A 12,718-nucleotide genomic window follows, 5' to 3' on the forward strand; every position below is an offset into this window, starting at 1 on the left:
TGTCTTTTGTTGCAGCACACAGTGTGAATACTCTGTTCTCCTCCAAACCTCCCAATCAGTGGTTTGTGTTTCTATTCCCAATGATGGTGACATATTCCTCAAATACAGGCAAATTGTTCATTATTGTAGGTTTTTTCAGATTCTAAGAGAAAATACCACATGTGATAAAACTATGTGCTAGGTATATATTGGGTTCAGCAGAGATTAGAAGGTTCCCAGTAAAACTGAGAGCAGTCCAAAGATAAAGGTCCCATAGGTGGGAACTTCTTGAGATGGAAAACTGTGCTGTGTTTGATTTCTTTCTTTCTGCATTTGGTATCTTTCCACAGCTTCTACCTCTTCCATCCCCTGTCCTATGGGATGGTAGGACCCATGGCCTCCCACCCGAGCAGCCCCATGGCAGGGCTCCGGTGGATGGACTCCTGGGAATTCTAGAGCAAAGGAAGCCTGGGAACATGGATCAGAAACATGGGATCTGCTGCATGCCAGGCTGATTCTGGTGCTTTGAGGATGTGGCTGTAAAAGGCCTCTCTGGAGGACTCTGGGTATCGTAACCCTGTTGCTTTGGCATTTGTTTGCACTGCCTGCGTTGGAAGATGCAGAGGATGACAAGGTCCCCTTAAATTAAAAGACTCATGTCCTGAATCCTTAGGTTGTACTAATGGAGAGCTGGCTGCCTGAATGCCAGTTCCTTGAAGCAGTATGTGTCAGTCCAACAGCAGTGGCATTCCAGCAGCCAGACCAGTACAAGTTGGAGGCTGTCTGCAGTTGCATGTGCACTCTGTGCGTGTGTGTGTCTTCCTTCTTGTCATCTAAGCACCACTACAGTTTGAAGCACTATAGGACTTCTAGCAAGATTAACAACCTTTCTTATGATGAGGTTTTTGAAAGCTTACTGTAAGTACCTGGGGACCTTCATTCTACCTGCCTTGGCTGTCTGAAGGTTTTTTTGTTCTGACCCTGGATTTTTAAAATTTGACTGAAATTTGTCTGTTTGAAATCTCCTGAGCCATTGTGCCTTGCCTGTCTCCCAGGCCCATTGCAGAGATGGAAATTGTTTATTCCTATGTACTGCCTTTCTCTCTGGTCACCTTTAATCAGTTCTACAACTCACCTAGCGGGCCTGTTTTCAGGGCCAGACTGTTCCAGCTCAGCTCTTTGTAGCTTCTTTCAGTTCTGTCTGAAGGTGCCAAGGAAATTACAGTAGAAATGACAGGTGGTTTATTTTCAGTCCCAGTATGCTGTGGAGACCAGCATGAGGATGTACTGGAGACTGTAATGATAGCTTGGAAACCTTACAGACAGCTGTCATTCAGCTTTTGTTCCTAGCTATTTCAGTGCCAGTGCCTGTGCTTTCAGGGGAAGGCTGCATCTCAATGCATGTGGCATCTGCAAAACAGGCTGCTGGTGCCAAAGTATCTGCTCAGTGTTCCCAAATTAAACAAGTTCCTTCTCTAGACTACTGAACATCAAATTACAAGGAAATGTGAGGCCAGGCAAAAATTCTTTGTCTGTGAAGTGTCAAGAGCCATTGAATGTCAAATCCACCCCTTCCAAGAAAGTGGAATTTATCAGGTGCCTTTGTCTTGTGTTAGGTCTATTTCTGTCTGTGTTTCTTTTATTCTATTTCCTACTCTTCATCCAATGTCAATTTCTTATCACAGTTCAAGTTGCTACCTTGTAGTATCCAGTGTGAATGACACTTAGATCACAGCTGTATTCCTGTCTCAGGAAATAATTGAAAAACTCTTTTATGTATGTTTCAATGAACTCATGCCTTTCATTTCAGAGTTCTTGCTTTGCTTCACAGCCTTGCATCAAAATTACAGGTAGAGGGAGAGTAAGAGGTGGGTGTGTCTGCCTTTAAAAATGGACTGTGCATTTATTTCTCTCCAAATCTGGGATTCCAGTCCATTTCCTACCACATGGATGGCCTGCATTATCACAGTTGTTCTGTGTGGGGGACTAGACTCCAGTCAGACTTGCTTTGGGATCTCTCTAGTAGAGATCCACAGCATTGCTCAGTAAGGCAGCTGCTTTGTAAGGCTCTGGCTTGGTGTGTCACATCTCTCCAGAAACTGACTCCTAGAAATACTAGCTCAGATAGGATGGACCTGTGCTTTTGATTCTCAAGGTTTTGAGTTGATCACCTGCTACTTATACATGGTGGGAAGCCATTGCAATAATTAGCTCCTGGGTTTGATGATTTTTCCCACTTGTTATTGCAGGAAGTGCTCCTACCTGCATGAGCCAGGAATTCATAGAGGTGATATATAGGCAAGAAGGATGTGGGAGAAGGCTGCAAACTTCTTCAGAACCTGCCAGATCTGACAGCAGCAGCAAATTGTTAACTGTTGGCAATGTGGAAGGCAGACAGCGCAGTGCTGCCTTGGAACAATGTGATCCACCAGTCTCTTGGTGAGATTATTGACTTAAAACATTGCTGTCCTCAATATGACCTTTCCCTAAGGGAATCCCATTGTCATGGGGAGGATTTGCCAGAAGAGCTGGCAAAAGCTATGATTTAAAGTGCATTTTTTTCCAGCACATACAATTATGCACTTCCCCTTAGCATTAGCAACAACAACAACAAAAAAATCTAAGAAGCGTGTGTTTTGGAGTTACTGTTTGTAACACCTTTATTCATCATATTAAACCTTGGGAGTGCAAAAATTGAGTCAATAACCTTGGTTTCTTCAGTTATTATTAAGGGGTCAGTTTTGTAGGAGTTGCCTGAGGAAGATGAACTAGTCTGTTTCTTGGCTAGGATTCTTCCATCCTTTATTAGTAATAATCTTTTGGATGTAGATTGGCAGCTGAGTGCTGAAGGTGGCAAATTTAGTGCTCTCATCCCAGTTTCCTATGCACAAATCCAGCTTCTCTTTCAACACAGACAAAAGGTTTATTTTTCTTCAGGATTGTCACTTCAGAAATTTTCTTGAGAGCATTTGATTGACATTGAGACCGTTTCTTAGGTCTTGTGTGCTGGTAAGTGGTTGGAGGCATACAGTGAAGAAAAATCTAGCTATTCCACAAGAGGGAGCAAGTTCCAGCAGAATTTTTATTTTTGATCTGGAGTTTAAAGGATGGAAAGGTCTACATTGAAGACTAGAGGGCAGACATTTCCTCTGCACTCTCTGGACTCCAAGGGTTGGGTTTTCAAGTAAGTGTACATTGATGTAGCTCTGTCTTCTTTCAGGAGAAAAATTACTCCCATTGGAATTTGACCTTCAGTATTTGCTTCTTAAAACAAAATCTGTCAGGCCATTACTGAAACATAATAGTAACTGATATTTTATGAGGTCAGTAAAATACAATAATTTGGACTCCCTTCCTGACTCTGTCTTGAAATATCTAAGTGGTACAGACATGAGGCAATGGGTGCAAGGCACTCTTTGTTTTTGTATGGAATTTGGTCTGCTTTGGCTCAGTTTTACCCATTGTGCTTGTGGAATGAGTTCAGGTTCTTTTTGAGAGCTGCTCATTAGTCCTTTTCTCCAGTCACATGGAAATAGCTAACGGTGCTTTCTGGGGGCAGAGGTGCTGTTCTCTGGAGCAGCTGCTCTCTTTGAACCCTGCTTGACAGGGCTCCTTTTATCACTGACAAAGTATTTCATCAAACTGTATCCATGGATTCAAATCACAAAAAGCTGCAGGCTGCCACGTTCCCTGCTTCAAATTCTTTTTTGTGTGTATTTTCAGCTCTTCAGTCTCTGAAGGAGAGATAGAGGGACTCTGGGCTCATCTAGCTTTATCCTAGGCAATCCATCCATCTTGAAAGGTTTCTGCTAACAGTTGCTTCAGGACATCGATAGGCACACATCTATTCCAGCAGCAGGGCTTGGCCTATTTCCAGAAACTGGACCACTCGTGCTATGAGACACAGATGTGACTGTGAGGAGGATTTGAATGGAGATTTCTGTGCCAAGGTTGCCCTTGGTCCAGGTGGAGGACTCTGTGTCATCCCTGTTTGCTACCATTGTTTGCAGCCCGGGGAGCCATCACCATTCTTTATTCTGCACAGGGTTTTCTTTTTGCATCTTGATTGGAAAGGCTGATTGATGCACAAAGGGCACTGACAGAATATACTTTTTTATATCTTCCTTCTTCCTTCTGGTTCTTGAGGAATGCCCAAAGTACAGGACGTGTCTTTGCTTCCCCTAGTTTTTGGGCTATGCATCCATTTTATACAGGTGCCTGGACAAGGGGTAGGACAGGACATCTTGTAATACCTGTCATGTGTCTGAGAGGAAAACCAGAACCTTGTTATGGAAAGGTAAACAAATGTGTTATGTGATAGTTCCCTCCTGTCCCTCCTGAATCCTTCAGAGATTGTTTTTAAGGAGCTTGAGAGCAAACCAGCTGCTATTGTGGAAACACAAGGCATTTACCTGAAATTCTGCATTGCCACACTTAGCAGCTTCCCTTCCATGCTGTGACTGAGAAACCCTCTGGGCTGGCACCGTGTGCACAAGCACTGATTCCATCTCTCAGGATCCTGCTGGCAATGTGAAAACCTCCTTAGCAGTGCCCTGTGTCTCTGCCAGATGGGGAATGGAGGTAAGATATTTATTTTTCTCCTTTACAGCAAGTGACCCCATGACCCCACACATGGGCAAATGTGTCATGAAAGCAAAAATGTGGGGACTGTTAGAACAACATAAGGTTAGAACAACATAAGGCTCTTCCCTGCTGGGAAAGGAAGGCTGAGGGTAAGAACACCACCTCCATAGCATACTTTCTTTGGGGCAGGGCTGTTGGCTGCAAGCAGTCAGGACTGAAAATTCTCTGTCTTCTTTAAAGTACTAAGTCCTTAGTTGTGTGGTTGGTTGCAAGTAGCTTCACTTTTTGTAAACTTTTTTTATGCTCTTTACTTGAATATCAAGGGCTATGGTTAACAAACACAAATAATATCTGTGGCTATCACATGCTAGCATAGATAGCACTCCTGCTGAATTTGTAATTGATTCTAAAACTTTGCCAGGTGAGCTTACTGTGTTTTACAATAGGCAAGGTTTAGAGCTATCCTTGAAGAGCTTGCCTCTGGCTAAGCAAGAGTTTGGAGCAGCAGTGAGAGGGGTTCTTTGGTAATTCTGTTCTGTATCCTGAACCTTTCTTACTAATGCCGGGGGATGTGTGTGCATCTGTCTGAACTGAACTCTTTTAACTACAATGGTGCAATTACTGTACCATATGGTGTGGATGGGAGGATGTTCCCTTGAGCTATAAATGTGTTTTGTTCAGGTGATAATGGAAAATGAGGTAGATTTTGGAATTTAATTTTGTAATAAATATATCTTCTTTGAAGCAATCTCTTTGTGTCTAGATTTTGGGGTGGGTTTTTACCCCTTTCATTTATTCCTCACGCACATGCTTGAAGTAACAACATGAACTTTAAATGGGCCCATTGGAGAATTTAATCTAGGATAGTGATGATGTACAACAGCTTTTAGCACACAAGTATTGCTGGACTGCAATTCTAGGAGATCAGATTTTACTGCAATATATTGGTAAGCACAACAGGAAGGGAAACAGATACATTTGAACAAGAATAAAGTACTGTCTGTCGAAGCAGGTTTATTTCTCCATATTAAAGATGTGGTAAATGGTCAATATGTATAATATGTCGAGTTTAAGGGGTATTTTCCTCAAGCTTCTGATAGGTTACCTATGAAGACTTCATTTGACAGGTCAAACACTTTATTCAGAAACTCAGCATTTTTCTGTAAGTCATGTTCAGTCTGGTGTTCATAACACCAGGCAGGTGCACAGTTTTGTACAAATGAGGCCCTTACTGTGAATTAAATGTGAGAATCCATAATAAAACTGGAACACTGAAAATCAGAATCTGGCTTTATATGCGGCTGTAGGGAGGGGCTGGGATATACTTTTGAATAGAGTGTAATAAGGGGTTGCTTGGGGTGGAACTAGATGGGAGAAACCAAAATAAAGCCACCTTACCTGGGACCAGACATTGATGCCCAGATGAGTGCTGGAGGAGAGCCAACCAGTCTGTTTGGATGTGTTCCAAGGGCTGCTGAAGCACAGCCAGGACAGCTAAAACTGGACTGTGGCCTGCAATGTGATGAAACAGGCTATTAAATGTCACTGAAAAGCCTATTGACTTCTTGTATTGCTCCACACAGTGCAAGTTGGTCTTTGGGTGTTGTCTCATCAGGGCTTTGTTCTGGAAGGGAGGACTGCTGATACAGAGGCTGTGCTAGAATGTAGGGAGATGACCAAAAAAGAAGGAAGTATTGTTTGTAAAATGCTGATAATATCTGAAGTAAAACTTTACTTCTCACTGCCCTCTAAAGGAAGAATGGCTTCTTTCTGCAGGTAAATGATCTCACATGGGTGAACAATGGTGATTGATTCCAATTTGCACTTGATTTGAACCTTCCAGACTTGTAGGCTTTTAGATTCCAGCCATCACCTGTTATCTCTTCCTCAACAAGAATGAGGCTTTTTTATGACCTGCTGTTTTAATATAGATTTTGTGCTCTGTCTTCAAGCTGTTTCTTAATCTTCTATTTTCTAACCAAATAGAAACTTCCCATACAAGTTGCTTCCTTTGGCCCTCAATCTCTCATGACCTCCTTTTCATTTTCTTTGGTTAACTATAAGGTCTCCCAATCCATACCATGTCTTCCAACATCAGTCTCCTGAGGTCCATATGCTAAAACCATATGGATTTCATCTTTGCTACACCTACCACTGCTGCCTGGTTTACATCTGAGGGTTGTGGTTGTACACTTTGGAGTTGTTTTCTAATACACCACCACTGACTGTGCTCTGGGCCATGCAGTGCATGCTCTGGAAGTAGAAAGTTTGTGCTTTATAGAATGGGTGTAAGTCTGACAAGCATTATAATTGTTGTAAATTGCTTTTCTGTTTTTATCCTTCTTGCAGTCATTGCTTTATCTCTATATTGCATCCAAAGCCTGTCATCTTGTTGTCATGCAGCTGACAAAAGGTAGTCTTAAGACCTTAAAATAGGTCATTCACCTGACCAATCTTTTTCACCATGTATTTTAGGATGAGGTGGTTCTTAAGTACCTGGGTTTCTTCATTGACCAGAATGGGAGTTTAGATTATGTGTCCTTATGAAAGCATCTGTGTTGGATCAGCTGAGTCACACCCTGGCAGTGTGCTGGTGCCTTGCAGTGCTTTAGGGACAATAACTGTTCCATTACAAGGTGGAGAATGAAAGCAGCTGAGAAGGGGGGAGCATCAGTTGAGAATGTGAACATGCATTAAGGTGGTACATTCTTGACATGCATCAGAAACAGTGTGGCCAAGCAGGGCCAAAACAATGATTGTCCCCTTCTCAGCACTCACACCTCAAATCCTGTGTTCACTTTTGGGATCCCTCACTGCAAGAAAGACATTGAGGTACTGGAGTGTGTCCAGAGAAGGGCAACAGAGCTGGTAAAGGACCTGGAGCACAGCTCTGATGAGAAGCAGCTGACAGAGCTGGGGATGTGTAGCCTGGAGAAGGACCTATGGGGGAGGACCTTCTCTTTCCCTACAAGTACCTGGAAGGGGACTGCAGCAAGGTGGGGATCAGTTTCCTCTCAATTCACAAATGACAGGATGAGAGGAAATGGCCTCAAGTTGTATCAGGCCAGGTTTAGATTGAATATGAGTAAAAAAAAATTCTTCACTCAGAGGGTGACCAGGCATTGGAACAGCCTGCCCAGGGAAGTGGTGGAATTACCATACCTTAAAGTGTACAAAAACCACATAGATGTGACACTTGGGAACATGGTTTAGTGGTGAACGTAGCAGTGCAGTTTGCAGGTGAAAAATTCCTCACTGAACAGGAGAATTATTTTTAACAAAGCCTCAAAGCTGTAATGGCTTAGGTGAGGAGGAGAAGGTCTCAAGCCAGAAGTGTCCCACACATAGAAGGAATAATACAGAGGGTTTGCTTTGAGACCAGATGGCTGAGTGCAAAGCTGAAATGTGGGAATGCTGGCACAGCCCTGACATGAAGGAATGGTGCAGTGAAATACACAATCTTTGTTTTAATAGATCATATCCAAGATGCTATTCCTGGAGACAACTGCTGTAGGTCAAACATTTATCAGAGATGGCCTAATCAATAGTGTCAATTAAAACTGCAAGGAGGGAGAGAACAAAGAGGGTTGAGATCAGAGAGAAGACGATCAATGACCGCTTGAGAGACCAGCAGTGCTTCTGAAACAAGAAATCAAGGGGGGCAACTACAGAGGAGACTCCACATTGAATAAAGCACTGTTTTACAAGCTTTTGCCACGATGTTTCAGCAGCATAAGGATGAGCCAGTCCAGATGCATAAGGACAATTGGAGGAAGATCCAAGACCACGTGCATCATCCCAGGTAGGACAGAAGCCAGGTAACGTGCTAACACAATGCTTGCCAAGTTGCCAGGCACATTAGCTAGAGCACCATGTTGAGCTAATGAGGCTGGAGAGCTTTTTGCTTGCATCCCACCAGCTTGGGGTGCACACAGCTGCATAACTGTGTCCTGTGACCCAATTCAGCTTGTGTGTCAAGACTGACATGGTCTTGAACTCTTTGAACTCACTTTGGCAGAGTGCCTTACAAAAGGCAGAGTTGCTTCTTGGGAAGAAACATGTTGGTATTGGGTTATCACTGTGCTAGGGTGCCCAAGGTAAATAACATCTGGGGTAAGGTCTGAGCATCTGCAAGTGCCAGACTTGGTCCGTGTGATCCCCTTTGACTTTTCTCTCTGCTTTGTTTCTGGTCATCCTATGACTGTTTTCACCTGTCTGTACAAATATTCCTTAGCTGGCCACAGGATAGTCAGGATAAAGCTGGGGATGTCTAGCAAATTGAATTCAAAAAGAAGTTTTCATTCTATTCTACAGTTGAATCCCCCTCTGCCTGTCCCTCTCCTCTTAGCCCAGATCCCCACCACTGAGGGTGGTAGTGCTGCCCTGTTCTCTCCACAGGCATGGTGACAGCAAGCAAGCTCTGCAGCTCATCTAAATAATGTTATGGTCAACACTATCACCTCCTGCATCACTTTTGATTCTTGTTATGCAACCATATTTCATGGCTGGCTTTGCTACTGAGCTGTGCTGCACCATGGCCTGAGGGGTTGCTTGAGAAGAATTCTGGGAACCTTGCATGATTTTTGCCCCCACCTGAGGATGGGATGGGAGGTGAAGGGAGTCTGGGAAAAAGAGAACTTGTCATAATCTGGCTTTGAGACTGGGGAAAAGGGGAAACAGAGGGGATTAGCCAAACCCAGGAGTCTGTATCCTAAGTGAGCAGGGAGCCTGAGGCAGATAGATCTGAGTGTCATTATTTATGAAGACTCAGAGATGCAGAATTGGAAATGAGCAAGAGTTCAAAGGGAGATATGGGTTTGTTAGTGCAGCAGCTGGGATGAGAACTGATGGTGCCACAGCAGCACAGGCAGAGCAGTCATCCCTGGCCAGGCACACAGGGCCTCCCTGGGCAGGAAGGGTTGTTCTTCAGGGCCTGTGAACCCTGAGTGCTGGGCTGGGGTCTGGGCTCACTTTGTGAGCTTACTCCTAGTTCTGTCACTCTGTTTTATGAGATTGGGCAACTCTCTTTCCATGTGGGTAAACTGAGGCACTGAGCAAGTAAAGCTGATGCTTGGCAAGGAGGTTAAGAGTGTTGGTACTCAAAGTGGATGTAGATTACCATAATGAAACCCAGAGCAAACTAAAAATATGATAAATTTGTGTTCTCCCAAAGCACAAAAGAGCATTATCATTCTCTTTGCATCTCAGTGAATTTCTCCAAAAACCTCCCTCCCCTTTCTTCAAGAGGCCTACAGATGGAGCAGTCTGTGCTGCTGACCTGGTTGTTCTTCACTCCTGAGAGCTCCAGGGACAGTCTTGCAGGAATCCAAGAGGAGCTCAGAAAAGAGCTGAACTGCAGGTTAGGTACATAGAGCCAAGGGAGCTGGGAACCATCACAGGAAAACCTCAGACCTCAGAGCATTGCAGTGCTCAACCTCTTGCTGAGATTCTCATGCTTGAAGGCTCACAAAACATTTGGAATAAGAAGAAAGGTTTTCTTGTTTGCTTCCTTGAACTTGAAATCCTCTCTAGACTTGTGCTCTCAGCACCTTGGTGCTGTGACAGCAGGAGGAGCTCTGACAGCCACATAACTGCAAGGGAGAAGCTGCTTTGCACACAGGCAAGAGCACTGTCCCTCCCAAACCCTTGGTCTTTTCAATCCTTTGAGTGGTGCTTTGAACATTTCTTATCCCTGAGCTCTCCCTGTGTCCCTTCTCAAGTCCCTCCTTGCAGCTCCTTCTTCCTGTGCTGGAGGACCTATGCTCTCACAGGGGAAAAAATACTGGGCTTTTCAGGAGAGTGGGGATGTATCAGTGCCAGAAGGCAGCAAAGGGGTGGATTCACTGTTCAGACAGTCAGGGGAGATGGGGAAACTGCTCCTGAATGTATCCTACCCAGAAGGAGCTGTTGCTGGTGGGCAGGGAAGAGTTCTTGGATTCTACTGTGTGTCATGCCTGTGTGGGGTTTGGGTACCAGTCTGGGTACCAACAGGTGAGTGGGGATATGGCCAGACCATTGCCCCTTTCTTCAGCTGAGGCACTCCTGTTTTCCATGGAAGGAAGGCATGTCAGTGTCAGTCTCTCAGCCCTCTCATTGCTGCCCTTTTATCTGTTCTGACACTTGTGCCTTGCCTATGAGTGTTCTGCTGCTACCTGCAGAACAGAGGGAAGGTGCAGGGACATCATTTTGGACAAGAGCCACCGTTTTCTTTTGCCATCCCAGCTTCACTGCTATTGTCTGAGACACCCTTTCTGTCAGAAACAATGGCTGAACCTGTACTTTGTTCTTGCCCTGGGACAGGGTAGCTGATAGGGTGCCCCATATGGATGGGAGCAAAAGTGTCCCACATCCCAAAAAATCTTCAGGAACTGATCACTCTTAACCACAACTTGCTTTTGTGGAGTTTCTCCTCCTTCACTATCAGCCAGCTGCAAATGTATTCAAAATGTTCTTAAGCAAGTAATCAGCCTTGTTTGCTGCTGTGACTGCACATATGTGCTTCAGCTCTGCTCCTCAGCACCCTGTGGCCTGGGATGACTCTCCATGCTCCTTTCCAGCCCGCTGGCACCACGGCACTGCCTGTCTGTTCTACCTTGATTGTTAGCAGGGCCGGGCTGAACCGTCCAGCCAGGCTCTGTGGAGCTCCGTGCCTGTGACAGGCGGCTGGGATGTCAGAGTACCTTGCCCAGAGGACCAAGGATGACACTTGGGGCTCGTTGCCGGCTCGCTCCCGCAGCCGCAGGACAGCTGAAGGTGAATGTTCGGGTGTCGCTGCCGGGCTGCTCTCCGCCCTGCTCGGGTTAACCCTGCAGCTCCCAGCTGCCCTCTCGGGCTCCTTGCCGCTTCAGCGGTTATCACAGCAGTGATTTATCATCAGCCCCCCGTGGGAAGATGCCCTTTGAAACCACACAGCCAAGAAAGAGGCTGTTTTAGCGGACTCCTCAGTCCCATCAGTTCTGACTCAAGTGCCCAATTTTAGGACAGGATTCTTTAGCTTCCTTTAACACATGTGGAGCTTTTCCTGCACAGCATCTTGTCTGGTCTGTGCTGAGAATGTGAGGTCTCAAAATCCTGAGAAAACAGGTAATTTATCCTGGCACTTGCAGAGCCATCTCAGGTGGCTTCCTGCTGTCACTGCAGTCGGTGCTGTCACTCCAGCTCTGTAGGAGAAAGGCCCCTGGGAGACAAGCTGGGGCTGAAAACATAACACTGAGCCTTTGAACTTGTCTCCTCCCAGGGAATGTTCTCAATTCTCCCACAAGAAGAGCCTCCTTTCTGCCTACACTTAGTCAACGTGCCTCTGGGATGGGTCGGAGGTTTCTGTCTTTTCTCCTGCTTACCAGAAATAAGTCTGATGTACAGAAGCAGAGCTTGTAATAAGATCAGCACAATTGTCATTTTGGTGCAGACTGTGATGGTTTCAGTAATAGTTGCACTTTTGTATTGCTCTCTCCTTCGGAAACCTTAACTTTCCTGACTTCCCTTGTGCTGCTTGGGTCCTCATTTGCCATTTCTTGCTTTGTTTCCTCTGTTCTGCATAAATCCTGTGGCCAAATTAAGCAGTGTCTGAACAGCAAAGAGAGTCTGTGCATCCTGAACACATTTGACAAAGATGTCATGTCTTCTCATCCGTTATTAACAACTTTGCCTGCTTCAGCTGGCATAATTAGCCTTAAATTAGACACGTACCTTGCAGTGTCTAGACTGCATCTGCCTGTGGAGACAGCAGGTGGCTGTGTGGCATCCAGGGTCTCAGTGGAAGTGGCCAAAAGCAAGAGGATGCTGTGGAGCATCGCTGGGGCCCTCCCAGGCAAAGTTTCGCTCAGAGGGAGCTGTGCTGGTGGTGACTGAAGGTGGCCAGGTCCCGGTGGTCTCCTCGTTGGTACGGCTCTGCCCGGCTGCTTCACTTGTAAAATCAGGACGACGGAAAATGTCAACCGTAAATCAGCTGAACTTTCTGCTCTGCCCCGCGGGCCCGGGATAGGGAGGTTCGGGCATTTCGAATTTATTTTTTCTTCCTTCCATCCCTCCTTCCTTCCTTGTCCCGAGTGAGAAGCACTCGGTGAGAGGCGAGCTCTCCCTTCCCGGCCGGGCGGCGCGGCTGGAGCGGGCTTGGCGGTGCGGGCGGGCGGAGCGCGGCTGCGGCCGTGGCGGG

General features: G+C 45.6%; 1 protein-coding gene across 1 annotated transcript in view; it reads left to right on the forward strand.

Annotated features, from left to right (window-relative positions):
* Window positions 1-5,912, forward strand: part of POMT2 (protein O-mannosyltransferase 2) — a 28,145-nt gene extending 22,233 nt beyond the window's left edge. Inside the window, exon 21 of the mRNA XM_064716057.1 lies at window positions 330-5,912. Coding sequence (XP_064572127.1) covers window positions 330-435 — 106 coding nt within the window. The 3' untranslated portion in view covers window positions 436-5,912. The remainder of the gene's footprint in view (window positions 1-329) is intronic.
* The last annotated feature ends 6,806 nt before the right edge of the window (window positions 5,913-12,718 follow it).

Source organism: Zonotrichia leucophrys, chromosome 5 (assembly GCF_028769735.1).
Source record: "Zonotrichia leucophrys gambelii isolate GWCS_2022_RI chromosome 5, RI_Zleu_2.0, whole genome shotgun sequence".
Classification (NCBI taxonomy): Eukaryota; Metazoa; Chordata; class Aves; order Passeriformes; family Passerellidae; genus Zonotrichia; species Zonotrichia leucophrys.